Source organism: Miniopterus schreibersii (assembly GCF_964146895.1).
Source record: "Miniopterus schreibersii genome assembly, chromosome: 2".
Taxonomy (NCBI): domain Eukaryota; kingdom Metazoa; phylum Chordata; class Mammalia; order Chiroptera; family Miniopteridae; genus Miniopterus; species Miniopterus schreibersii.
Window position 1 is genome coordinate 50,991,073 of NC_138102.1, and position 26,705 is coordinate 51,017,777.

Consider the following 26,705-nt stretch of genomic DNA (forward strand, 5'->3'; position numbering starts at 1 on the left):
TCTTTCAAAGAAAATCAGATAGTCCAAATATTAATACATATGGAGTTTTCCTTCAAGTAAAAAGGGTAGGCTGATTAAGAGCATGGGTGGCAGAGTCAGACTGCCTGGGTTCAAACACTCACCACTAAACATACTAGCTGTGTAAATCTGGGAAAGGTATTCAACCTCTGTGTGCCTCAGTTTTGACATCTATGAAATGGGGGTGATATCTACTCATAGGGTTGTAGTGAGGATTTAGTGATTTTTCAAGTGTCAAATGCATGCCTGCTCAATAAATAATAGCTGTAGTTATAAATATCAGATTAGGTGCAAAGAAGAAAATGTGTAGGTGCAAATAAGTTGGATTACTTTTCAAGGAACTCTTCATTTTATTAAGAAATATTTTATATTTAATGAAATGAAGCTTTTTGTATGCCCCAACACTGCCACTACACTAATTCTAACCCCCATTAACACTTACTAGACTACTGCAATACTGCCTAACTGGTCCCCCTGTTCTAATCTCATCACTCTCTCGTGGATTTGTCTTACTGGCAGCCAAGTATCTTTACTAAAAAATACAAATCCAATCAAACTCTTTTGTTCAAAATCTTCAATAATTCCAATTTACAAGACAAAAATCTGAAAATGGTTGCATGATTTATAAAGCCTTTCATGGACCATGCTCCTGCTTTCTGCCTTTTGCCCTATTCAGCCACTCCACTCTAGCCAAAACAGACCGCCGGTACTTCTCTAATGATGCTCTCTCTTCTACCTGACTGCACCTTCAGTCGGTGTTGCATCCTTACTCCCCTTTGTGTTCCACTATACCTACCATGCCCCTATCAATCCTAAAGGCACTGAACATGCCTGCTGTCCCTACTAGATAAAACTTTCTTAGGGTAGGGACAGTATCTCATTATTTTGTATAATAATATAATATAATACAATATTTGCTATAAACTCAAAAAAGAATTTACTGAATTAAGTAAATAAGTGAGTCTATGTCAGTCTACCTCTTTTAACAAAATATATGGCATGACTATCCTCAAATATGACTGGATAGAAGTGTGACTCCTAAATATTACTATTAAAAATTATGTAGCTATAAAATTTGAAACTCTTTAGAGGATCTGGAAATTAGGTAATTAAAGACCGTTTGAGGTGCGTAGTAAAAAGTATTTTGGGTCAAAAAACCGAGTGTAGAAACATTTAGGTGGGGATAAATAAAAGTCCTTTTTAAAGTGTTAATGATTAATGACCCACAAAAAACAAAAAGCCAAAAAACCTGACAAGCAAGATCTACATAACAGTCAAATTCAATTTAACTTTTAAAATTCAAAAAGGGGAAAAAATCGTGTCAAAAGGATACTTCAACGACGGATAAAAACTGTCTCAATTATGTGACAGAAAAAAAGAGAGAAAGAAACCTCAGGTGAGTCAGGTGAGGAGAAGGAAAGCAACAGCCTCACATACAGGGGAGCAGGAGAGGAACAACAAAGACCGAGGGAACTGGCATGAAAGAGCAGCATCTGGAACAGAGGCACAGAACTGGTCAGATGAAAAGGAAAATGGCCAACATTTCTTGCCTACCTTCAAATTCCAACCACTTCAAACCCTAAAGACCTCATCATCTCTTCTTCTGTGTCAGTCCTTTATGTCATGCAAATGGATGCCAGAAATACCACCTGTTTCACTCCCCACCCATGCCCTAACCCCTAGCATTCTGACTGCCTCTCCTTTCCCCGCCCTAGATTTTTATTTTTTGTTATTTGTAAATGTTGTCTGCCAAATATTTACTTTATAATTTTTTTGAACAGTATACTTCACCGTATAGTAGTATGTAAATCTATTTTTGTTTTCCTCTTGAGCTTTTTAAAATGTATTTTGGAAGTATTAGAACTGATTCTAGGACTTGTAATAGAATAGGATACAAGCTCTAATGGCAAAGAGCTGATTACTAAATCTAAATGTGATGTGATTAAAGTCTTATGTTCACACTTGTTAGTGAAATAATAAAATCACCTTTGGAAATATATGATTTGAGGAGAGCAAAATAAAACCTTGAAAGACTCATTAGATCATTTTTCTTTGGCCAAGTATTGTTTTTATCTCACTTTTCCCAGCAGTGACATTGGACTGGCTGTATCAGGGAGTTTTTTGGATTTTGTGTTCTTTCAGGTATAATAGAGAGCCCTCAGGATTTACTTATTTGAAAGCAACAGTAAAGGTAAAATTCAGAAAATTTACAAAAGACAGTTTTCTGAAGTGGAAAACCATGTTCTTTGGTAGTTATGGTTTATTATTGAAAGTATTAAAGCTTATTGTGCTATCTAATTATCATAATGAACTATTTAAGAGTTACATTTATTGATTTATTTTGCTAATTATAAAGGCAGTACTTATTCATTGTACATAATTTGGAAAATGCAGAACATTATGAATTAAAAGTTAGAAATTATTTCCAAAATCCTATTAACCCAAAAATACCCACTATAAACATTTTTATATACACACATTAAAAATACATGTCTGCACAAATGAAATCATACGTATTTGAAGTACTATATAGTTTTCTCCTTACACTCTTTCTTCCTCGTATTGAGGGGGCAGGAAGTATATAGTGTATCCTCAGTGACTATAAGACATGCTTCAAAGTGTAAAGTGCAATTTCAAAGTTCATACATATGATAAAATACTCTCAGCCAAACCTCAGGGAAGAAAGCTTATTTCACAACATGTTTTGTTCCTCTGCTCAGTAATTTGAAGCTAAATGTGATTGGAAAACTTGAGGTTGAGTTTTATTTTGTTGCATGTTGAATACATACTACTATTCTGGAAATGAGTTTTCCCCCTTATTAAAAAAAATCTAGAGTGAAGTAAGATACAGATGATTAGTGAGAATCCACAGTGGTTAAATTAGACAGATGGGTAATTCTCTGTCAGGATCATTATGACCAACATTTTATGGGTATGTCTCACCAAAACCAGCTGGTGCTCTGTTTCTAGGCACCTTCCTGAGTTGCCTATTGTCATACATTTGTTATTACACCTTAAACTCACCAGAGAGAACTCAGGAACATGTTCAGTAAGTAGCCTTAATGTTTGGGCAAGGTTCAATGTTTTATTGCTATAGAAATGTTACTTTCATAAACAAACCCTAGCCAAGATTGTAATCTGTATAGAACTTTCTTTGAATAATGAAAAGTCAGGATTGGTAGTTGTAGAGCAAGTAATCTTAAAGACTGATAGGATGTAGTAGTCTCCCATCCGCCTGAGAATAGAGCCCCATGTTGTCTACTTATGAGCTATTTGACCAGATTTGTTTCCTGCAAGTATATAAGCAGATGGAAAATTTGGACAACATGTTTTTATTTTCTAGTCTATTCCAGGAAAAGAAACTATATCAAATGGAAAATTTTCATTGCTTAGTGCATTTTAATCAATTAAAACTCTATACAAGCATTTTTGTAATCTTAGCTATAATCAAGTCTGTTAGGATTTTAAATAACTTCTCTAAAGATTGCCCTATGAGTTATTTTGGCTTCATAGTAATATTTGTATTTTTCAAAAGCCTTGCAAATGATAATCAGAATTGCAACTGACTTGCCTGCAAGATTTGACCCTTTCTGGAAAATATATTTCTGATTTGCAGTGCTTTCCAATGCACAACTGAGAGAATAATTAAACAAATATTTATCATGTGCCAGGCACTAGGTTAGTAATGGGAGATATTAAACTTGTTAAGACATGCTCCTTGTCCATAAGGAGACCATTTTAGTTGGGAAAGTGAGAACAAAAATAGTTATACTATAACATAATAAATGCTATAACAGAGATCTGGACTGGGTAAGAATTATATACAAGGCTTATTTACCTGTTACATTATAAACTCTTAGAGGACAGTCTCTAGTATGATACATCTTTATAGCTCCTATAGCAAGTTGTACAAAATATTTGCTTAAGAAATATTTATGTAATATGTATGAGTTAATGCATACATCTCAGTAGAGAGAATACTGTTACACTGTTATGTCTAATAGTATTAATGCTTTGATGAATTTATACTAATTATTCTTAATTTAATTTTTTATTTTCTCCAAATAATTTAACACCTGAAAATATCATACATCTGGCATTGACTGAGAAGTGGAATTTCATTATCTACTGTTATAGCAATCCTCTGAAGCTATCTCCTTATACCAGTTCATCACATTTCTCTTTATTTTTTTTTAATATATTTTTTATTGATTTCAGAGAGAGGAAGGGAGAGAGAGAGAGAGAGAAACATCAATGATGAGAGTCATTGATTAACTGCCTCCTGCATGCCGCTGCTGGGGATTGAGCCTGCAACCCAGGCATGTGCCCTGACTGGGAATCGAACCTCGATCTCCTGTGTCATAGGTCGATGCTCAACCCCTGAGCCACACCGGCTGGGCTCTCTCTGTTTCTTTAGTTACTGACTTATTTATCTTTGGCTAGATACTGAGTCAAATTTTTGTTGGTCCTGATGAGGAATGATAAAATAAAGTAAGAGTAGTAGTGATATTTTAGCTAGGCAGTTTAAAGTTCTTTTCATGGTAAATCCTAAAAGAAGAACGGCCGCTGCCTATAAATAATAAGATGACGATTGTGCCATTATAGGAAAGACTAAGATGAAAAGCTCCTACTTTAATCTTTTCACCTTGTGTGCTTTGTTGACTTTTTTTTCTGGCTGTAAGTAGCAATTAACATAACTTCTAATGAAAGAATGCTGATTTTTGCTTGAGTACAGCCAGATGAACTTTGTAAATTAATAGTTTATTTTCTCTGTGTGAATGCAATCTCTAGTACTTAGTTTACTGTTACAATTTTCATGATACTTTATTATGATTTCATTATGCTAAAATTACTTTTTAAACAGTGATACTGTTTTTAACCATCCATGTAACTGGATTGTTTTTAAATCTAAATCTTGAAGTTAAACATATTGGGTCTTCCCTTTTTAAAAAAAATATATTTCTTTTTGTTTCTGCTTTTTAAATATTGCAACATTAATCATTTGCTTTGGAAGTAAGCTACACCAATTAAACTGCCTGGTTATAAGGTATAATTTTTTTTCATCTTAAATAGATCATTGAGGTTGGACTTTGTGAAGTTTTTGAATTGATCAAGGAGACACGATTTTCTCATCCATCTCTGTGCCTCAGGAGTCTCCAAGCCCTGCTTAACGTGCTTCAAGGTCAGCAGCCAGAAGGCCTCCAGTCAGAGCCACCCGAGGTCCTAGGTAAGAGCTCAGGTCATTGAAACCTTTAATGTAAATAGCTTCTCATGAAGCACATACAGCAACCTGTAATGCAGTCTTTGTTTAATTATGGTAGTAAAACAGAAGAGATACAAATGTTAAGGTATTTTGCTATGTTTTACCAGAGTTATGGTTCAAGAGTTACAGTTCATGCACAGACGTATTTTGATTATTCCGATTATAATAGCAAAACATAAATATTTGGTACCTAGAAATAATCCTCAAGCCTTATAGTCACTATTAACTTAAATTCTTCTTATTCAACTTTTGGCCAAAATATCTAATAATAACTTTCTCTAACTTTATATGTTGCTCTGGACAGTTAAAAAGGTAGGAAAAAGGGACAAATGCTACCAACCCAAACAGCACAGTATGTTTCCAACAAAGGGCTTTTTTTGTATTCATAATAGATAAAAGTCTAGTTTTGTTATAAAGCTTCTGAATTAGTAGCAACTTCCATTAAGTAAAAATCTTTGCTTTTTGTAAAGTGTATTAGAATTTTATGAATATCGGCCTTTCATGCTCTTGACTTAGGAGCTCTTAAGAAATAGAAATAGAGATGGAGACCTAATTTTGAAATTGGTAATTGCTTTTCTCTGATGCTAACTGTGGGCTTTCGAAGAATCTGGGTTTTTCTAAATCTCAGGCATCAGCATGTATCAGTCGCATGGGCCCTACCTGTGGAGTTTGTGGCTCACTGGATTTGGGGTGGGACCCACGAATTTGCATTTAGAATAGTTGTTGGGTGGTGCAGATGCTCTTTGTCTGGGGACCACACTGCGGTCGGGACTAGAGTTTGACCCTTCTCCACTCGGCTGTTGGGATTTCATTAGGTCCATGTGTGAGGACGTAATGACAGGAGCCTACTTCCATGTCAGATTGTTCTTTTTTGGTCATATGTGGCGATTGGTTTTTGTGTTTGATTTTTGTTGTGTTGTTTTAGTGGGGGAAGAGAGCGCTGGCCATGACAACAGCTGAGGATTTTTAAAAACACCCCCCCAACCCCCTCCACCCTGTATCATTAAATGCCACTACCCAATAAAAGCTGTCATCCTTGTTGGCTGTTGTCACGATAGCACAAGTATTACTGTTGTCATGCACTAATGCACTACTTGGCTTCATGGCATTTTACTGAATTTTTTTATTTGATTAATTAATTTTACCTAAGAATATTTTACTAGTTATTCTTAGCTATGAAATATTAAAAATATCCACTAAAGCCTATATATCCTATTTCTTACTTTGAACAACATGTTAATCATTTTTCTCCGAGATCTTTTACCATCCTGTTGTCTTCTGTCAGTTGTTACATACTTCCTTCTGTATCCAGCCTCTACCTAAATATTCCCTTTCCTTTATTCTTTTAAAAATAGATCATCTTTGTAATACTGGGTTTTGAAATTATAATGTGAGCTTTAGCTTAATCATCTTCTACCTATCAAAACTTTCACCTGATTAATTTGTTTGCCTTTACTTTCTTAAATTTCAAATGTTGCTATACTGTCTTTGTTTTCTCTCCTATCTTTTTTTTTTAATGATTCAATACTTGTATTATTTATCTTTCCACATATATTTCAGGATTCATTTAAAAGAAAAAGACATTTTTGGTATTGAATTAAATTTACAACTTAATTTTAGCATTGACTTTTAATGATGCTTTATCTATTGAGGAAATATTTTTATTTGTTTCATTATATCCTGTGTTTTAAAACATTACATTGCTAGATTTGATTTGCTAGTGTCTCCTCTCCTTTCAGTGCTTATTTCTAATTACTACTTTGACTTATTTTTCTTTTGAAGGACTTATCACTTCGTATATTTTATTTTGTTTAATTATCTCAAAGATGTAAGTAATGTTCTTTAAAACTAATTTTCTTTTGAAATCTGTCTCTGCTTTTTTCTTTTGATCTAATATCATAATCATATTAGTTATACTTTTTTCCATTTTGGTATATTTCATATTACTCATGAAATGTATGTATATATGTATCACTCTTACTATTGGAACAGCTTGATGATTATTATATACCAACTTTCTCTTTTGCAAATGGATTTTGGCTTACAAATTGTCTTGTTCAATTTAAGGTTACAATATATGTTCTCAAGTGGTCCCTTAAATGTAATAGCACCTCCTATGTTCTGTGCTAAGAGCATATCATTCAAGGGTAAGCAATCCAGACATTGTTATTGTTATTATGGGACTTAGCATCAGACAGTTGGACACATGTATGATTTCAAATGTGTATAAATAGTATGGGGGAAAGTAGAGGGAATTTGGAGAGTCTATAATAGGCTTCCCTAAAGATGTGGCATTTGAGATTTGAAGGATGAGTAGGAAGCAATTACTGTTTCTAGGCAGAATGGACAGCATGTGGTAAGGCTCTGAGACAGGAGGGAAAATGACTAAAAAAAGAGGGGGCTTTGCCATAGGTGAGGAAGGAGGCAGGAACTAGATCATGTGGAGTTTTTTAGGACATGTTAAAGGAGTCTGGCTATTGTTCTAGGAGGAATGGAAAGTTACCCTCTATCTCCTTATGCTTTAGAACGTTATTTTATAGCACTTATACTGTTTTGTTTTTCACTTCAGTCCAACATTTTGATGACAGAGACATTCTTTGTCTTGTTTGCCGTGCACTATGCCAGCTTGAATAGTTCCTGATGTATTGGAAGAATTCAGCAAATATTTGCTGAATAATTAAAAGATTAAAGGGCCGAGGATAATAATGGAAGGAAGGAAGGACAAAGGACAGAGAGAAGGAAAAATGAAAGGATGGAGGAAAGGAAGGATAGTTGGAGGGAAAGGCAGAGGGAAGGTTAATGGAAAAGAGGAAAGGCAAGTGAAGAAAGGGAGGGAGACTAGAAAGAAGGAAGAAGAGCAAGAAGGAACTAACAAAGGAGAGATTGGATACAAAGTAGAAAACCAGATTTTTGGTTTGAAAATTTTCTGTGGCTATAAGGAGGCAAAAGTGAATGGCAGGAGCTAAAATTTATGAACATTTTTTAGTAGTCCAGTTAAGAGATGGTGATAGCATGGATTGGGCAGACAGTAATGAGATAAAGTGGAGGCAAAATCAACGGGACTTAATTAGGGACTAGGTATGGATGGTGAGGAATAGAGGAAGCCTAGATTGCTGTGAGTTAGCAGAGAACACACACGACACAGATGGCCTTGTAATTTCCAGAGAATTGTGATACATCAGTTCTCTTTCTCTTGTTCTTCCCTCCGCATTCCCTCCCCCTCTTCACCTTTCTCAGTTTCTCTCTCTCTGACTCTTGAGTGTTCACTCGTTAAGGACTTTCCAACTCCCCTTTCGTTCTACAGAAGAGATACTCAGAAGTCTGTTGATTAAATCTTGGGCAGAGTTGTGCAGGGAGTTTTGTGTGGAGACTTCTGATGGCCATAGAACATTCGTGCGTTATTTTTCCATCTTTGCCACTAAATGACTTTATGATTTAGGGAGAATCTTTTACCTTCTCTGTGCTTCAATATCATTACTAATCAAAGGTGGAGGATATCTGTTTGATTGACTTGGAGGTTTTTCTAGGGTATAAAACGAATTACATACCACCTCTGGTATGAGTGTGAACTGCTGTGTTAGCAATAAAGGTAATTTTATATTAGAATAAATTACAGCATATGTTTTATGTATTCTGTTGTTTTGCAAATAAATACATAATTTTCTGGACACTTAACATTTTAAGAAGCTCATATTCTTCCCAGTTTAAAGGTAAAATAAGTGCAGTGAGTAGCCTATTACTTGACAGGATATTTCAGGCATATGTGAATGCCTCAAGGCAACTTTCTTTTAAATGACCTTGGATACATTCTGTGTCTTCATTTTCAAAAATTGGGACTTCAATTAAATGTTTTCTAAGGTCCTCTTTATATAAATAATCTAAATTTTGGGGGGAAAGGGTAACTAGAAAGGAACTAATGCAAAATAAGTATTCAAGCTGCCTTAAATTTTTTTCAAATAATGAGACAGGCTAAAAATAAATAAATATACTCATATAGTGTTCTGTCTGTTGAATGAATATAATTAAATTCTATTTTATCCACAGAGTCTCTCTTCCAGCTCCTTTTGGAAATCACTGTTCGAAGTACTGGAATGAATGACAGCACAGGACAGTCTCTGACAGCACTTTCCTGTGCTTGCCTCTTTAGTCTGGTGGCTTCTTGGGGAGAAACAGGAAGGACACTTCAGGCCATCTCTGCTATCCTCACCAACAATGGCAGCCATGCTTGCCAAACTATTCAGGTATTACATATTTATAGCTGCTTAGAAAGTTATAAGATACTGAATTCATCTCAATTTCTGTCAGTAGGAATTCCCTGATTTTTCTCAGTCTATATAGTTGCTTGATATTTCCAAGGTTGATACATAAATAATGTATTGTATTTAAGCTAAGCTACGTGTGTATTTAACTCTATAGCATTAAAGTTAATAAAATGAAATTTGGCAAAAACTCAGATCTTGAGCTTAGTTTTGCGTCAGCACCATAGCCTCATCTTTCTCTGTAGCATCTTGCTGTCTATCCTTTCCTACCTCCCCTCTTGCCCTGAATTTTCAAGAATGGAATTTCTTCATAGTTTCCAAACATCTTTTCTCTGTTGAAAGAAAAAGATACGGTGTTATTCTACTATATTTTTGATTGGTTGATTGTAGTTTTTCATGAATTGATTTGTTTCTGAGCTACTTCAGCTTTGCATATTACATTTTAAGCTTTTAATATTTGGAGAATAAACTCTTCGTCAGTGTTAGTGGTGGGAAGTATCATCCTTCTTATATGTGTACTTGGTTGAATTCTTTTGGACTGTTTTGGAAATTGAATAAGAAGCTACAACTTTAAATCTTTGTTTTGTGCTTTTCTCTGGCCCCTTGGACAACCTCCAGAAGAGATGGAAGGGCTACCTCAGTCCTGTTGTTAGAATCCTAAAGATAGCAAAAGGAGTATAATGGGTCAATTTATGGGACTTCCTCAGCGATATTGAACTCTCCTTCTCAAACAAGAGCAGTGCCTTTACTTTAGTTTTCTATTCTTACTCCATTTTTTCTTTCTGCCCTGCCTCAAATCCTCTTTTCCATCTTTATGACCCTTAATTATTTTGAATTTCCTCTAAGCAGTGGTTTTCAGAATATGTCCTGTTGCTGTGCTTTAAGGGTTTGGTGAATTTTTTATTTAAATGTATGCTGAAAATATACAAATGCTTCTTAAATTTTAATAAAATAACAAACATTTGGATATCATATACCAAATTTGAAAAGTATAGTGACCATAAACACATGAGCTTATTAGGTATCCATATGATTTTTTTGTGTGTTTGTTTTTTTGGTGTAGACTTATCCCAGAGGATATGAGGTGAGATTTAAATGATGAATTAAAATGAATCACTCTAGAGGGAGGAAGTGTTAGTGTTGGGGATATGGAGAGAGAATTTTCTTGGTATCCATGTGCTAAGGCATGGAGGTAAGAATAAGAATGGAATGGTGAAGGCTGAAAAAAGTTTAGTATAGTTGTAGTATAGAAGATTAGGTTGAAGAGGTTCCCAGAAAATAAAAAAGGGGGGGGGGGAGATATGGGTAACATAAAATAAAATTAGAGGATCCATCCAGGAAACCTAATATCTAAAAGGTGTTCAAGCAGAGAGGAGGAAATTACCTAAGAAATTTTACAAGGAAAATTCCTTCATCCCAAAGATACACATTTTCATATTGACAAAAAAATATACTGAGTGCCCAATACAATGAATGAAAAAAGCTCACACCAAGGTATAACTTTAGAAAATCTGAATAGTGGTAATAAAGAGATGATCAAGCTTCCAGAGAGCAAAGACAGGTTATGTATGGAAAAGATCAGGCAGAATGGCATTGGACTTCTCAAAAGCAACACTGGCATAGAAAATAACAGAACAGTGCCTTTGAAGTCCTGAGGGGAAATGATGTTCATCATACCTAGCTTAATCATCAGTCATGTTGGGGGAAAGATAATGATGCTTTCCAACATGCAAGGTATGGAACAATTTTAACTTTCGTGCTTGCCCCTGTTCTTAGTCTAGACTGGAGCAGGGCTTTTGAGGGGTCTTATCAAGGGGAGAAAATAGAAATGATGTTTGACTTTATTGAGAGGAGTATGGGGAACACTTAAAGATAGTTATAGAGAAAACTTAGCATTTGCAAAAATGGGACAATTGTTGACTTGACAAAAAAAAAAAGAAAAATTATGCAATGAAAGAAATATATGTTTTATAATTTGGCTTAGTTCTGAACCATGATCACACGGTCACAATATAGTGACCTCTGTATACTGGTTTAACCAGAAATTACTATATAACTCAATTTTGAGGATTTGGAAGGGAGGAAGGGCATCATCTTTCATAGTAATGACACTAATAGAAAGTCTCTGAAACAAAAATAAAATAAAAATAGAAGTTTTGGTATATTGTATGGGAATGTGGATATCAATTCTAGATAAAACAGCTATAACTTTAATGTAACTGCTTCTAGGGAGAGAACTTGTATTCAACCATATATATAAAAGTTATGTATTTTGGCTGAGTCAGAGGCCTTGGAACCGGAAGGGGAAGAGAATATACCTGAGAAAAATGAGTCAGTTATCACTGTACCCTCTAGAACAGTGCTGTTCAATAGAAATATAATGTAATCTACATATGTAATTAAAATTTTTTACTAGCTACATTAAAAAGGTGATAAGAGACAATGAAGTTAATTTTAATGCATTTTACTCAACTCAACATATCAAAAAGAAAAATTTCAACATGTAATCAGTATAAAATTAATATTAAGATTCTATATTTTTGTTTTTATACAAAGCCTTCCAATTCAATGTGTATTTTGCATTTAAAGAACATCTCAAGTCACACTAACCACATTTCAAAATCTCAGTAACCACATGTGGCTGGTGGCTACCATAGTGGACAGCATAGATGTGGAACTACGGCTGAGTGCAGTGCCCTGGGGTCTGGCTCTGCACTTGGATGTGTGCCAGTTGCTCTTGGGTGGTGAAAGAGAGACAAAAGATGAGGAACACAAGACAGTTCCATTTTTAATTTTTTTGAGGAAACTCCATAGTGTTTTCCCCAGTGGCTGCGCCAGTCTGCATTCCCACCAACAGTACACAAGGTTCCCTTTTCTCCACAGCCTCACCAGCACTTGTCTGTTGATTGATGGTAGCCATTCTGATAGGCATGAGGTGATATCTCGTGGTTTTAATTTGTATCTCTCTGATGATTAGTACTAGACATTGAGCATCTTTTCATATGTCTGTTGGCTAATATATGACACGTAGACACAGATAATAGTGTGGTAATTACCAGAGGGAACGAGGGTTGGGGAGAGGTGGAAGTGGGCAAAGGGGCAATAAATGGGGACAGAAAGAGACTTGACTTTGGGTGGTGAGCACATGATGTAGTATGTAGATGACGTTTTATTGAGTTGTACACTTGAAACCTATATGGTTTTGTTAACCAATAAATTTAAAAAAAAATGAGGAACATGAAGTTTCCTCTGGTGTCAGTGTTGGTCCCATGCTGGTGACTATTGAGAATTCATTTACAAAGCCGGATATTTAGCAAGTCTTTGATAAATATTGGTTAAATGAATGCTGAATGAATGCACAATTACGTTTTCATATCATGAAAAATTGTTGGTGGTAATGGATATTAGGCATAATGTAGAATCAAGTTAAAGAAATCACTGGAAATTTAATTTTATTTGTAGAAGCAGCACTGTTTCTCTTGTGCTTAATTTTGTGTTTAATTATCATGAAGCATATGAATGATTATTCATATTATACAAAAGTTATTTGGCTTGTGGATATTCTAATACAAAAAATAAATTTATTTCTATCCAGTATTTATACTTTTAGCTAATCTAGTGTGTTTTTGTCCACAAAACTTAATAAGCAGTACTGGTTACCAGGTGTTTTGGAGAAAGATGTATATTCAGGGTTTTTGGTAAAAAAATGCAGGTTAATATTATTTGGATTTGACATTTTTATTTTGGCCAGTTTGTGATTGCTTTTCATAGATGATCTTCTAGTTTGTACTTTTTGCGACATGCCAAATGTGATCATTTTGAATAATTTATTTTCTCTTATTTATTAAAATATAATCGACATACAATATTATATTAGTTTCAGGTGTACAGCATAGGAATTTGACATTTGTATCCCTTAGAAAATGATCACAGTAAGTCTAGTAATTTTCTGTCACCATATATAGTTATTACAATATTACCAACTATATTCCCTATTCTGTAGATTACATTCCCTTGGCTTATTTATTTTATAACTGAAATTTGTGCCTCTCATCCCCTTTGTCTATTTGACTTATCTCCCACACTCCCCTTACCTCTGGCAACTATCAAATTTGTTCTGCACATGAGTCTGTTTCTGTTTTGTTTTGTGTGTGAGATGCCATATGTAAATGAAATCATGTATTTATTTTTCTGTCTGACATTTCACTTAGCATGATACCCTCTAGCTTCATTCATGTTGTTGCAAGTGACAAGATTCCATTCTTTTTTTATGGCTAATATTTCATTGTGTATTTGTACTACATCTTCTCTATCCATTCATCTGTTGATGAGCATTGAGGTTGGTTCCATATCTTGGCTATTGAAAATAATGCTGCAGTGAACATTGGGCGCTTCTGTCATTTCAAATTAGTGTTCTCAGTTCCTTTGGATAAGTACCCAGAGTGTGATCGTTGGATTGTATACTAGTTCTCTTTTTAAACTTTTGAGGAACACCTCTATACTGCTTCCCATAGTGGCTGTACCAATTTACTTTCTCACCAACAGTGCACAAGGGTTTCCTTTTCTCCACATCTTTGCCAACACTTGTTAATTGTCTTTATGATGATAGCCATTCCCACAGGTGTGAGGTGATACCTCATTGTGGTTTTAATTTGCATTTCCCTGGCGATTAGTGATATTAAGCATCTTTTCGTGTATTTGTTGGTCATCTGCATATCATATCATATATATATTATTGATTTCAGAGGGAGGAAAGGAGAAAGGAGAGGGAGATAGAAATATCAATGATGAGAGAGAGTCATTGAATGGCTGCCTCCTACACGCCCCCTACTGAGGATTGAGCCCAAAACCTGGTCATGTGCCCTAACTGGGAATCGAACCATTACCTACTTCATAGGTTGACGCTCAACCACTGAACCACAGTGGCCAGCCTGCATATCTTCTTTGGTAAAATATCTATTTAGGTTCCTCTGTCCATTTTTTATCTGATTTTTCTTTTTCTTTTTTTCTGTTTGATTGTATGGGTTCTTTATATATTTTGGATATCAGATATAGCATTTGCAAATATCTTCTCCCATTCACTAGGCTGCCTTTTCATTTTGTTGATGGCTTTCTTCGCTATGCAAAGCTTTTCATTTCCATATAGTCCTATTTGTTTATTTTTGCTTTTGTTGCCCTTGCCATAGGAGACAAATCAAAAAAAATATTGCTAAGATTGATGTCAGAGAGTTTGCTGCCTGTTTTTTGGTTTTTTTTTTTGAGGAGTTTGATGGTTTCAGGTCATATATTTTAGTCTTTAATCCATTTTGAGTTTATTTTTATATATGGTATAAGAAAATGGTCCAGTCTTGTGCTTTTGCATGTATTTGTCCAGTTTTGCCAGCAACACTTATTGAAGACTTTTTTTCCCCACATTGTATACTCCTGCTTCCTTTGTCATAGATTTATTGACCATATAAGCATGGGTTTATTTCTGGGCTCTCTGTTCTGTTCCATTAATCTATGTGTCTGTTTTTGTGTCAGCATCATACTGTTTTGATTACTGTAGCTTTATAGTATAGTTTTAAATGAAGAAATATGACACCGGTAGCCTTGTTCTTCTTTCTCAAGATTGCTTTGGTTATTTGGGGGTCTTTTGTGGCTCCATATACATTTTAGGACTATTTGTTCTAGTTCTGTGAAAAATGCCATTGGTATTTTGATAGGTGTTTCATTGAACCTGCAGACTACTTTGGATAGTATGGACATTTTAACAATATTAATTCTTCTAATCCTTGGGCACAGTATATTTTTCCATTTGTTTCTTTCATCAGTGTCTTATCATTTTCAGATTACAAGCCTTTTACATCCTTGGTTAAATTTATTTCTAGGTATTTTATTCTGTTGATGCAATTGTAACTATTTTCTTATAAATGATGATGTATGATTAAAGTATCTTTATTTTGTCTGTTTTATGTTTGTGACATTTAACAATGCCTTTTTGTGTGTTTTTTCCTTCTCTTTTGAATAGGTGCCAACGATACTAAATTCACTACAGAGAAGTGTACAGGCAGTGTTGGTGGGAAAAATTCAAATTCAGGACTGGTTTAGCAATGGCATTAAGAAAGCAGCTTTAATGCACAGGTGGCCATTAAAAGAAATATCTGTTGATGAAGATGATCAGTGTCTACTTCAGAATGATGGATTTTTTCTCTATCTGTTATGCAAGGATGGATTATACAAAATAGGCTCTGGATACAGTGGAACAGTTAGGGTAATGTGATTTCTTACAGTTCTTAATCATAGCAGAAGTTATATCCACACTGATTTGTGTTCTGTTAGTTTCTAGCTTCATTTTCAGAGTATCATCTAATTTTGATACTATTGTATTTCTTTGAAAATAATAATGGAAATAAATGCATTAAATGTCATTCATCTATTTTTTATTGGTTATTAATGATGAAACTGTTGGTAGACTAACTTTTGTTATTTTGCAGGGTCATATATATAATTCTACATCTCGCATCAGAAACAGAAAAGAAAAAAAGTCTTGGCTAGGGTATGCTCAGGTAGGAGAAATCCACAATAAAACAAACTTTTCTTTCTCGTTTTTTAAAAATGTGGTTTGTACTTGTTTAACCAACAAATAATATCACTTCTATTTAAACAGATATTACATATTTTTAATATGTCTATAACGATGGCATAGTATAGTGTAAAGAACATTGGCTTACAGTTCATTAGATGATTACTTTTAGTTTTGGCCCTGCTTCTTACTAGCTGTATGACTTTGGACAACTCAGTAAATTTATTTGATTCTCTGTGACTTAGCTGTGAAATAGGAATAAAAATGTCTTATTTTGGACTACTGGTTTAATTGAGCCTCTAGATAAGAATCAAAGACAACCTTTATCATTACCAAATCTGCATTGGGAATGTAGCTGTGACCCGAGGCCAAATTAGAACTTCTTTCACTAAACTCGTTTATTCTACATCTAGACCAGTACCTGCAGGGAGCAGTGTGGCCTTTCCAGTAGATAGCTACTTGCATGGAGGATCATGCAAAGGCTCACCAAAGAGAGAAAAAGCTGGGCCCAAATGGGTGTCCACAGTCAGATACATCAGATACATCACTCCTCCTTCTATGGAGAGAAGGAAATAAATGATGCACAGAGGTGCCAAAAGTGTCGATTTCTATACTATGCCTATCTGAGGTGCAGCCAAGTTCCCCTGTGGAAGATACAGAACAAAGATGTCCCTTGCCCAGCTCACAGTTTGTGGTCAGCATCAACTAGTAATAGATACTTGAAAGCATTTTGAAACTTAAAGGAATTACTATTGTTATATAAAAAATAATCCTATATCAACTATTGGGGGAATTTGAAATTAAAATTTTAAATGTCAGTTTCTCAGTAATTTCTTAAAACTTAACCTGGTTTAAAATGTCTCATCGAATTTTTATTTGCCACTGCTATATTTTACATAAGAAATAGTGTGATGGAAAAATAATTATGACAAAAATATGTTCAGTGGCATATCACTTTATCTAAAACTACTACTGTGTTTTAAAATATTAACCTAAATGTTTCAGTTATTTTTCCTTAAAATATTTGTTAAAGTAACAGTGGTCATTCACATCATCTGTTTAGCAAGTGATACAATATTTCTGAACAAACTGTGCTGTCCTGTGCAGTGTGTCTAATATATGTATCTGAGAATATAACAGGTTAAGTGATACCCAATGGTGTACAGTTTCCTCTCATTAAAGTTTACCCATGTTCTTATATTTTTAATCTTTAATCTACTTTAGACATCAATAATGATGTATTATTGTACTTCAAAAAACTATAATACAGAACTGTATGGCTACTTTTTTCTGCTAAGTTGGTACAGAAAAAAAATTAACACATAATATAACAGATTTTTTTGTTGTTATCAGGGTTATTTATTGTATAGAGATCTGAATAACCACAGCATGACAGCCATAAGAATAAGCCCTGAAACACTGGAACAAGATGGTACTGTCATGTTACCAGGTATGTTAGTGAACGCCTCATTTGTTTTCTTCACAGTTGATTTTAAGAAATGTGCATGTTAGGCCATTTAGACATATAAAGAATGATTAGCAAGGAATAGTGCTTGCTTACACATAGGTTAAAAAAATCTTGACATGCAAAATATTTTAAAATAAAGTTAATGCATCTGAGGAAAACATCAGGGATATAGTATAAAGTGTTTTAATATTTGATTTTAAATTCTTGCCCATCTTCAGCCTGATCCCCCACTCTTACCAAGACTGTTTCAGCTGCTGAATTAGTGGGGTGATGTTACTTTTTTGCTCTTAATAAAACTACAACTCTGGCTCTCATATAGCCTGGAATAAAGAACTTTCTGTTTATCTTTACTTTAACAACAGTGCACTTTGGGTTTTCTATTTTTAAAGGGTCTTCAGATACAAAGCTTTCAGGGAAGGGCAGGAATTTTTTAAAAATTCCATCATTTATACTTTTAATAATACTCTGAATAAGGCACTCAGGGAACAATTCATTTTGCTTTAATTTTGAGGTTTTACTCATATTTGTCACTGAAATCACTGTGCTATATAGATTTGGAGGTGGATCTTAAATTTTGTGGACTAGTGGGCAGATGTATAACATATTCCCAATTGTAAGGTCTTTGACTTTGCTTATACCTTTAATACATTCTAAAGGAGTTTGTTTATATTAAAATCTTCAGTGCTTAATGTGTTTATCAATAATTCCATGGTAAGTAACAATATTACTTCTATGCTATGCACGTGACCATCTGAAAATGATAGAAAACTACTTTTGTAGATCATATTGAGAAGGATAGTTGCTCCCAGCCTGCTTGTTAATTTTTAATATATTTTTATAACTTCATCAAACACTTATTTGAGCAGTGCTGTATATACATATATCCAAATTAGTATAAATGACACTGTATTAAAGTAAATGCCACATTTTTTGTGTGTGTCACAAATAAAGCTACTTTGGAAAACAAATGACTTACTAAAGCAATTTTGTAAATAACTATCTGTTTTCAGATATTGGTACAGAATTTTTTTTTTTTTAATATCACAAGTTTGGGCCATGTCTCTGGTCTGAGTAATAATAATAATAGTAACAGTAATAGTATATATTTTACAATAATAGCATGTGCCCCCATATAAATGGGATTATACAGGGTGGGGGAAAAGTAGGTTTACAATTGTGACTACATGAAACACAAAGTTTATTCTTGTATTATTATTTATTTATTATTGTATTATTTTTCATACCAACAACTGTAAGCCTACTTTTGTCCCATTCTGTATTTATTGTATAAGGATCATATAAACAACAAAAAAATCAAAATTAATTGTAACTCCACTTCCCATATATAAGCATTATAACATATTGATGAATGCCCTTCGTGTCTTTTTCCTGTGTATATGTCTACAAACTTGTAAAAAAGTGATCTTACGCTACATGCTGCTTTTTAACCTATCCTTTTCACCCATTATTCTGAATATATTTCCAGGCCATTAAATAGTCTTCTGCACTATTGTTTTAATGTTATAAAATATATTCCACTGATTAACATGTTGGAATAGAAGTTTCTTCCAGTGTTTTGCAATGTAAATTATACCCTAATGAGCATCCCTATCGCTCTTTATGCAAGTCATTTTAGGATAAAGTCCTGAAAGAAAATTCTTAACTTTCACGTAACAGATGGATACTAATATAAACAATTGACTTCTGAGAAACCCTCATTTAATAGAGATTATGACTGAGAACACCATTTTCAAATGGTCTACCTTCAGCTGTTGTATTTATTCCACCATGATAAAAAATGACTTGTTACTTTCTTCAGCTTAAATCCCTCTACATTATTTAACACATGAAATGCAACTTTTAACAATACAAGTGTGGCTTCTGTGTTTCATAAATATGTGTCCTATTCACGGTGAAGAATGAAACAAACTTTGGGAGAATAGTCCTATGTTGTGTGTCTTCCAAACTGGCAGATGTTGCTTGATATTTTCCTGAAGATGCTGTCTCACAACATTACATGATGGATAATGAAAGGCTAAAGAGAATCTTTTTGAAACTACACAGCAGGAAGACTTGTCCTCAAGCCTGAAGAAGCCTTTTGTCATCTTTCCATTTCTTTGACCTGGACTGCAATTTCTTCATGAGTACTTTTTTTTCCTCTTTCTTAGCTGCAGGCAGCTCTGCCCTGTAGCTTTCCAATCAAGAATGAGCAGAAGAGAATTGTCAGGTTTATAGATGGTAGTAATACCATGTTTAAAATTGACATAAGTCTGGTAATTCCTTGAGCTTCATGATCTAACTTGTCTTATAGACTAGTTTATAAATTAGTTGTTTTAAACCTAGCATCGATGAACTTAAAACATACTTTTCCCCCCTATTAATTGTCATTTTAGCCTTTATTTGTTGGCGTATCTTTTATATTGTATCCTTGTGTCATTTATTCTCCATGTCTGGTGACAGGTTGCCTCAGATCATGAAGGTTTTTGCTACTCTTCTTGCGCCGCTTCAGTCCTCACCCCTGCAATTATCTGAATTATAATGAGTTTTTCTTCTTTGCTTTTTAGTTTAAAATCTTACTGCTTAGAGCTTGAGAAGCATCTTTCTTGCGCCTCTTTGTATTCTGTACAGTGGACTAGGAACTCTTTCTTTCGATTTCTCCTCTCTTTGATTACCAAGTCTCTTGGGCTACCAGTGGGCCTTGTCTCCCAGTTTCTATTTCCAGTTTGTGATCACTGAATTCTCTATTTGGTAAGGGTCTGCCTGTGTTTTGCATATTTATAATAAGGAAGTATGCTAGTATGAAGCTCCTGGGCAAAGATATAGAGTAATCCATCTTATATGGGTGGGCTCGATTGCTGCATTCCCAAAACAGGATTTTACGTTTTGTTGATTCAGGTGCAAATAGAAATAAAATATTCTTTTTGTATTGTAATTAATGGAGTGATTCATCCTAGTTCTCTGCAGTTATTTGGGGAAGTGTGTGTGTGTGTTTTTACTTGCTTGCTGAACATTTATTTTTCCAAAAGGTTATAGTTTATACTTAGATGTTGATTTTGCTTGTAGTTTCGTGTTGTTTAGTAGCAATCACTAACACATGTCCCAGTGGTCCTTCTGTAATACTGGTATCCCTTGTTACAATTGTGCTTGTGTGTTATTTTGATCAAAGTATATAGTGCACTCTTCCACACATGGACATATTGACAAAATATGGTATTCCAGCTAAAATAAATGAGCACTTTTAGAAAAAAGAAATAACATAAGCATAGATTTGTCTGTTCTATGAAGGATGAACATTTAAAAAGTGTATAACATGCTAACTGCTAAAAATGCTGGGAATAAGCATAAAATGTCTAAGTAGAAACTGTGAAACCAGTTCTATTTTATAAAGCAAGGGATATCTGTAGTTGGACACCATAAACTCATGTACAGAAGCTTTAGGGCTGTCCGTATTTTTCTGTGACACTAATGACTGTGATGTATGTCTGAGGAAGAGTGTTGCCTACATTCGCATGTGATTGTATTGAAATGATTATAACCAGTGACTATAGTTTGTTCATCGCAGTGCATGTTTATGATCGAACTCTAATACTAATTCATTTTGAAATTAGGTGGGCTCTGAGTTCTTTTATTATGAAAGATTTATAAATGTAAGCACAAAATGTAATAAGTATTATTAGTTGAGTTTACTTTCTGCTAATTTGTAATTCTTTATTAAAAAGCACAGTCTCCCTTTGAGTTTAAATTTATCCTTATTGTGTGAGGAACTCTCATTCTGACTTCATCAGAGGAGAAAAGTCATTTTGTAAAGTATTTATTTATATTGTAATAGAATTATTTTTTCTTCCTTTTGCACAGATTGCCACACTGAAGGTCAAAATATTTTATTCACTGATGGAGAATATATTAATCAGATAGCTGCTTCAAGAGATGTAAGTAATCTGAATCACGAGTAGCTGACGTGAATGATTCTGATGTAAATCATTTATTTCTTGTGATTTTTGTTAGATGGAACATATAGCCTTAAAAGACCAATTCATGCAGCCTAATACTGTGGATGTTTTATTTGTTTTAGGATGGCTTTGTTGTCAGAATATTTGCTACCAGTACTGAACCTGTTTTACAACAAGAATTACAGCTTAAACTGGCCAGGAAGTGCTTACATGCCTGTGGGATCTCACTATTCGATCTGGAAAAGGACCTGCATATTATCAGTAAGATGGTCAAATAAGTCTTTATTCCATATTTTAATTTTTAGAGTCTTGATTCTTTTGGAAACTAACATTGTGTTTTCAGCAGTATAGTTTATCTTTTAGCAGTTATTTTGCTGTCTGTTACTTTAAAGCACACTTATGAATTGATAACATTTAAGTAGCTAGGAAATAAAGCATTTAAACAGTATGATATATGAATGCCATTCTAAGGACGTGACTAATAATTTCCCATTTTCATTTTGAATAGAGCAGAAGGAAATTTATATTTGTTAAGACTTAGGTGGACAACACTTGCAGACATCATTAGTTTATATGCTCCATCTATATTCAGTTGTTTAAAATTTTGAAAATTTCTATTGTAAAATGTTACTACAATGATATACACAGTTATCTCATTGAAACATTTAATTTTGTTTTGACCGTATTTTCAGGATGGCCATAGAATGATCCTATAGATTGTGAAAATGGTAATTTACCTAACAAATTGATCAATAATCTTTCATTTGGATACAGATATATAGACAACCTCAGAGTATTTCTCAGACTTAGTATACTTATTCTTGCAGTGTCTTAGTAGTAATTAGGACCACTAGTTTCCACAGAGATTTCAGTTTTGGGTTAAACCTGCTGCAGATTTAATTGTGCCATTTTTCAACTTACAGGATTCTTGGTAAGACCCACCTCTTTTGACTAGCTCATTAAATTTAATGAATTTGACATTAGTTATTTACTTTGTCTATTTAATTATGTAGTATTTTTGTAATTCTTTTATAGAAAAATTTTGAATTGAAATTATAGTTTTTAAATTTAACAAGCCCATGAGCTAATTAGTAATTTGTAGAATTGGTCAAAATCAGAAAATGTGCCATATATAATTAGATACTCCTAGTTTTACAGTTTGAAAATGTGCATAAGAATCTGTGTGTACATATACACACACATATGTACTCAAATTCATGAAGTGTTCTGTAGTAAAAAGCATGAAATGGAGAATCCAAAACACCTTAATTCAGATATTTGCATGGCATTATTCACTCTCGAATGACTCTGGGTCTGGACTAACCGCATCAAGCTTTGTATTTGTTTATTTGTAAACCAGACAATATAGCTTTGAGGGTCAAATAGAATAAGGTTCATTCATTCTATAATGTTTACTACTAGTAGATGCTCACTAAAAATGTGTTACTCATTCATTAATTCAAGGAATATTGTTGACATTGCTTTAAATAAATTTTATGTTTAAAAAATTTATATGGCACTAGTTTGGAACAAATTAGGAAGCTTATGGTAACCTTATCTTTCCTTGGAGTAATGTACCTACTGCTAATATTTTCAAAAATTCAGACATATGACCTTTTGTCATACCTGTTTTTTAGTGATATTAATTGACTTTTTAATTACTCACAATAGTGCAAGTTTGCTTGAAATTATTTATATTAAAATAATAGAATTTATTAGTCTTGTTGTATTATCAGGTACAGGATTTGATGAGGAGTCAGCAATTCTCGGTGCAGGACGAGAGTTTGCACTAATGAAAACAGCAAATGGAAAGGTAAATTACTCTTCTAGGATTAAAAATTAACATTCTCTGCTTTAAGAGATAGTTGGTATAATCAGTTGATTAGCTTATATAGTTCATATGTTTAAATAATTATAAATTTTAAATTTTGATTTAAATTATTTCATGTTATTATACAGTAAAATTTTATTCATGTTGAAATATGAAAGAAAATTGGCATTGAAGAGTGTAAAACTTGCCCGGCCAGGCGTGGCTCAGCGGTTGAGTGTCGACCTAGGATCCAGGCGATCGGGGTTCGATTCCCGGTCAGGGCACATACCCAGTTGCGGGCTTGATCAATGACTCTCTCATCATTGATGTTTCTATCTCTCTCTCTCCCTCTCCTTTCCTCTCTCTGAAATCAATAAAGATATTTAAAAAAAAAAAAAGAGTGTAAAACTTTATAAAATGTTACTTTTTTATAAATACCTTTAATTATGGAGCTCTGTATGTAATTTTCTGAGTTGGGGTGAATTCACATTTTGTGTTTGTTTTGATGAATAGGACATCCATTGTAAATTTCTGTAAATGAGCAGAAATATCAGACTGAAAGTTGGAGGAAGTAGGAACATGTATAATTCAGTTATAGATTGTAGAGGTCAATCTATAGAGATGAAAACTTCTTTCTTATCTAGTGGCTATGAGGATAAAGTAAGGTACTTAAAAGAATTCTAAAAATTAAAATTTCTAGGCAAATACAGTGTATTTGTATGTAGGGCTTTTTGTACTGGAGGAAATGAATTGAGAATTTTCTGAATTTTTTAGTGTTGTGAGTTTTGAGTATGTTATTAAGAGTATTTTTTCATATCTATTTGGGATACTTATAAAGTATCTTATAAAATTGAAAGAGGAAAGATAAGTAAGTATTCTGAATAGAGATATGAAAACTATTATAAACTCCCGTCTTTTTGGAAAAATATGCCTATTTCTCTTAACTTACAGAAGTCAAATAGTATTAAGAGTGGGTTTTTTTAATTTCTGTTTTTCAATAAAATATAGAAGTTTTTTTTCTCTCATGTAAAACCTGGTGTACTACTCCAAAAGGCACTATAATTCCTGTTTTCTTCTTTTTTTTCCTTGCTATATAAGATATATTACACTGGAAAATACCAGAGTCTTGGAATCAAACAAGGTGGTCCTTCAGCAGGAAAATGGGTTGAGCTACCAATTACAAAATCTCCAAAGATTGTGCACTTCTCCGTTGGACACGATGGCTCTCATGCCCTTTTAGTTGCAGAAGATGGAAGCATATTTTTTACAGGATCTGCTAGTAAAGGGGAAGACGGAGAGTCAAGTAAGTTAACTGATCAACTGGACATTCAGTAAAAATAGTGTAGAATTTATTAACGTAAGGCATATCAGTTTCAACAGCACTAACCTCACCAAGTTAATAGAGGATTCTACATTGGGGCATATTCAGTTAATGGTGGTGGTGTACTGTTTATTAAAAAATTTTGATTGCAGATTTCATTCTAGAGTTCATATTTATGAATTTTTATATGCTTTATGTTTACTTGGCTGTTTATCTGTTTTTGTCAGTTGGTGTTATTTTTAAAGACTTATTTCAATATATTATTTTAGGTAACCCAGAATTTTGAGAGTAATATATATTTCAGAATAAAGTAAACCTTATGTAACTATGTATAGTAGTGTAAGTAGTGGGTCACTGTTCTTGGGGTTATTTCTCTAAGATGAAAGCAAATCCTTAGCAATGAAGAAATAAACAACTTTGTTAATCTTATTTTCTCTATACTTCTATTCAGACTTCATCCAAGTGTCATGTTTCTCTTTTTGTAACTTCTCACTTATTTTATACATTGTAACACAGTGGGGTAGCATCTTATGAGGATTAGGTTTGAAGTCAACATCTAATGTAAAAATCATGTAAATAAAAGTTACCAGAAAGAAATCCCTTAAAATAATCATGAAGTATAGTACCATATTTCAGAAGCTTTAGCACAGCCAATTTTTCCTTCTAGCTTTCAGAGTACCAGATAACACAGTTGCTGTATATATCTGTGTGGATCATGTTATGTGAAAAGATATAATGGTATTTTAAGCCCCAGAATGGCACCCAGCACAGCACTATGTTTTTATTCTGAAAGGCATGCAAAACTGGGGTTGAATAAAGGAACAGAAAGAGTGATATTTCCCATATTTTGCTCATTTTAAGGATTTGGTTTTTGAAAGCAAAGGTTGCTTAAATCACCTACATTTAAGTTATTCACTCTCCCTCCATATGTATATTTCCCTTTCTTACAGTCTCTCATTGACTGTATGTAGCTACTTAATACATATGTTTTGAATGAATGAGGAACTGATTTTACTTTCCAGGTTCTAGCATAAGAATACATGTGAGATAGAGTCTGAGAGAAAAGGGAATTTTAAAAACATATGGTAATGAAATGGTTTTGATAATGTTAGTAGCTAATTTTGAGATTGGGCTTCCCAGAAGTTTGGTAGAAAATTGTATTTCCCTTTGGGAATTTCAGTGTGCTACAAAGAAGATCTGACAGTGATGGCCTAAATGTTAATGAACTATTTGAGGCTTGCAGGTTAACTCATTTTAATTGACATGTTGGGAAGCCCAAGCTTTTGTGAAAATAAATAAAATAAAGTGTATTATAAATGCAAATAACATGTTTTGTTTTTTTCCTTGGGCTTTACATACAAACTATTATTTTTACTTGTGCATTGATGCCTTAATTTATTTTTTTTAAAGCTAAGAGCAGACGGCAATCAAAACCCTATAAACCTAAAAAGATAATTAAGATGGAAGGAAAGATTGTGGTGTATACAGCCTGCAATAATGGAAGTAGTTCTGTTATTTCTAAAGATGGAGAGTTATACATGTTTGGAAAAGATGCCATTTACTCTGATAGTTCAAGTAAGTTAAATTTAAACACTATTTCACCTTTATGCAAAGAAAGTTCATTTGCAAGACTATGTATTGCAAAAATATGTCTAGAAAATTAACACTTGTAGGATGCTTTCTCTATATTTTTCACGTTTATTTACAAATACAACATTCTGTGATTTCTTCCTGTCTTATTGCTGGAAACACTCACTAGTTTCATCAGAACAAATCATGGTGCTTGGCTAGTGCAACTCTACTTCAGCTGTTACTTTATCTGGAAAGCTTTCCCTAAGCCCAGTTAGGTGCTCATGTGGCATGTTTCTGATAGTACTGTAGAGAAATTATTTTTATAACATAGCTGATTCATGCTTGATAAATTATTTATCTCCCTGTTAAGTAGTTAGGGAGAGACTATCTCTGTGTCTGGTGCATAGTAGGGGCTCAATAATTACTTGTTAAGTGATTGAGTGACAGGTAAAACAAAAGTTTAAGTTATGGTTATGAAG

The 26,705-nt window shown here is 33.7% G+C and overlaps 1 protein-coding gene across 19 annotated transcripts in view; it reads left to right on the forward strand.

Annotated features, from left to right (window-relative positions):
• The window catches only part of MYCBP2 (MYC binding protein 2), a 256,028-nt gene that overhangs the window by 39,056 nt on the left and 190,267 nt on the right, over window positions 1-26,705 (forward strand). For all 19 annotated transcript variants that reach the window (XM_081128620.1, XM_081128638.1, XM_081128623.1 and 16 more), the window contains exons 4-13: window positions 5,092-5,245; window positions 9,326-9,522; window positions 15,551-15,793; window positions 16,017-16,088; window positions 17,459-17,555; window positions 21,429-21,502; window positions 21,646-21,784; window positions 23,260-23,336; window positions 24,432-24,636; window positions 26,065-26,229. In XM_081128620.1, coding sequence (XP_080984746.1) covers window positions 5,092-5,245; window positions 9,326-9,522; window positions 15,551-15,793; window positions 16,017-16,088; window positions 17,459-17,555; window positions 21,429-21,502; window positions 21,646-21,784; window positions 23,260-23,336; window positions 24,432-24,636; window positions 26,065-26,229 — 1,423 coding nt within the window. The remainder of the gene's footprint in view (window positions 1-5,091; window positions 5,246-9,325; window positions 9,523-15,550; window positions 15,794-16,016; window positions 16,089-17,458; window positions 17,556-21,428; window positions 21,503-21,645; window positions 21,785-23,259; window positions 23,337-24,431; window positions 24,637-26,064; window positions 26,230-26,705) is intronic.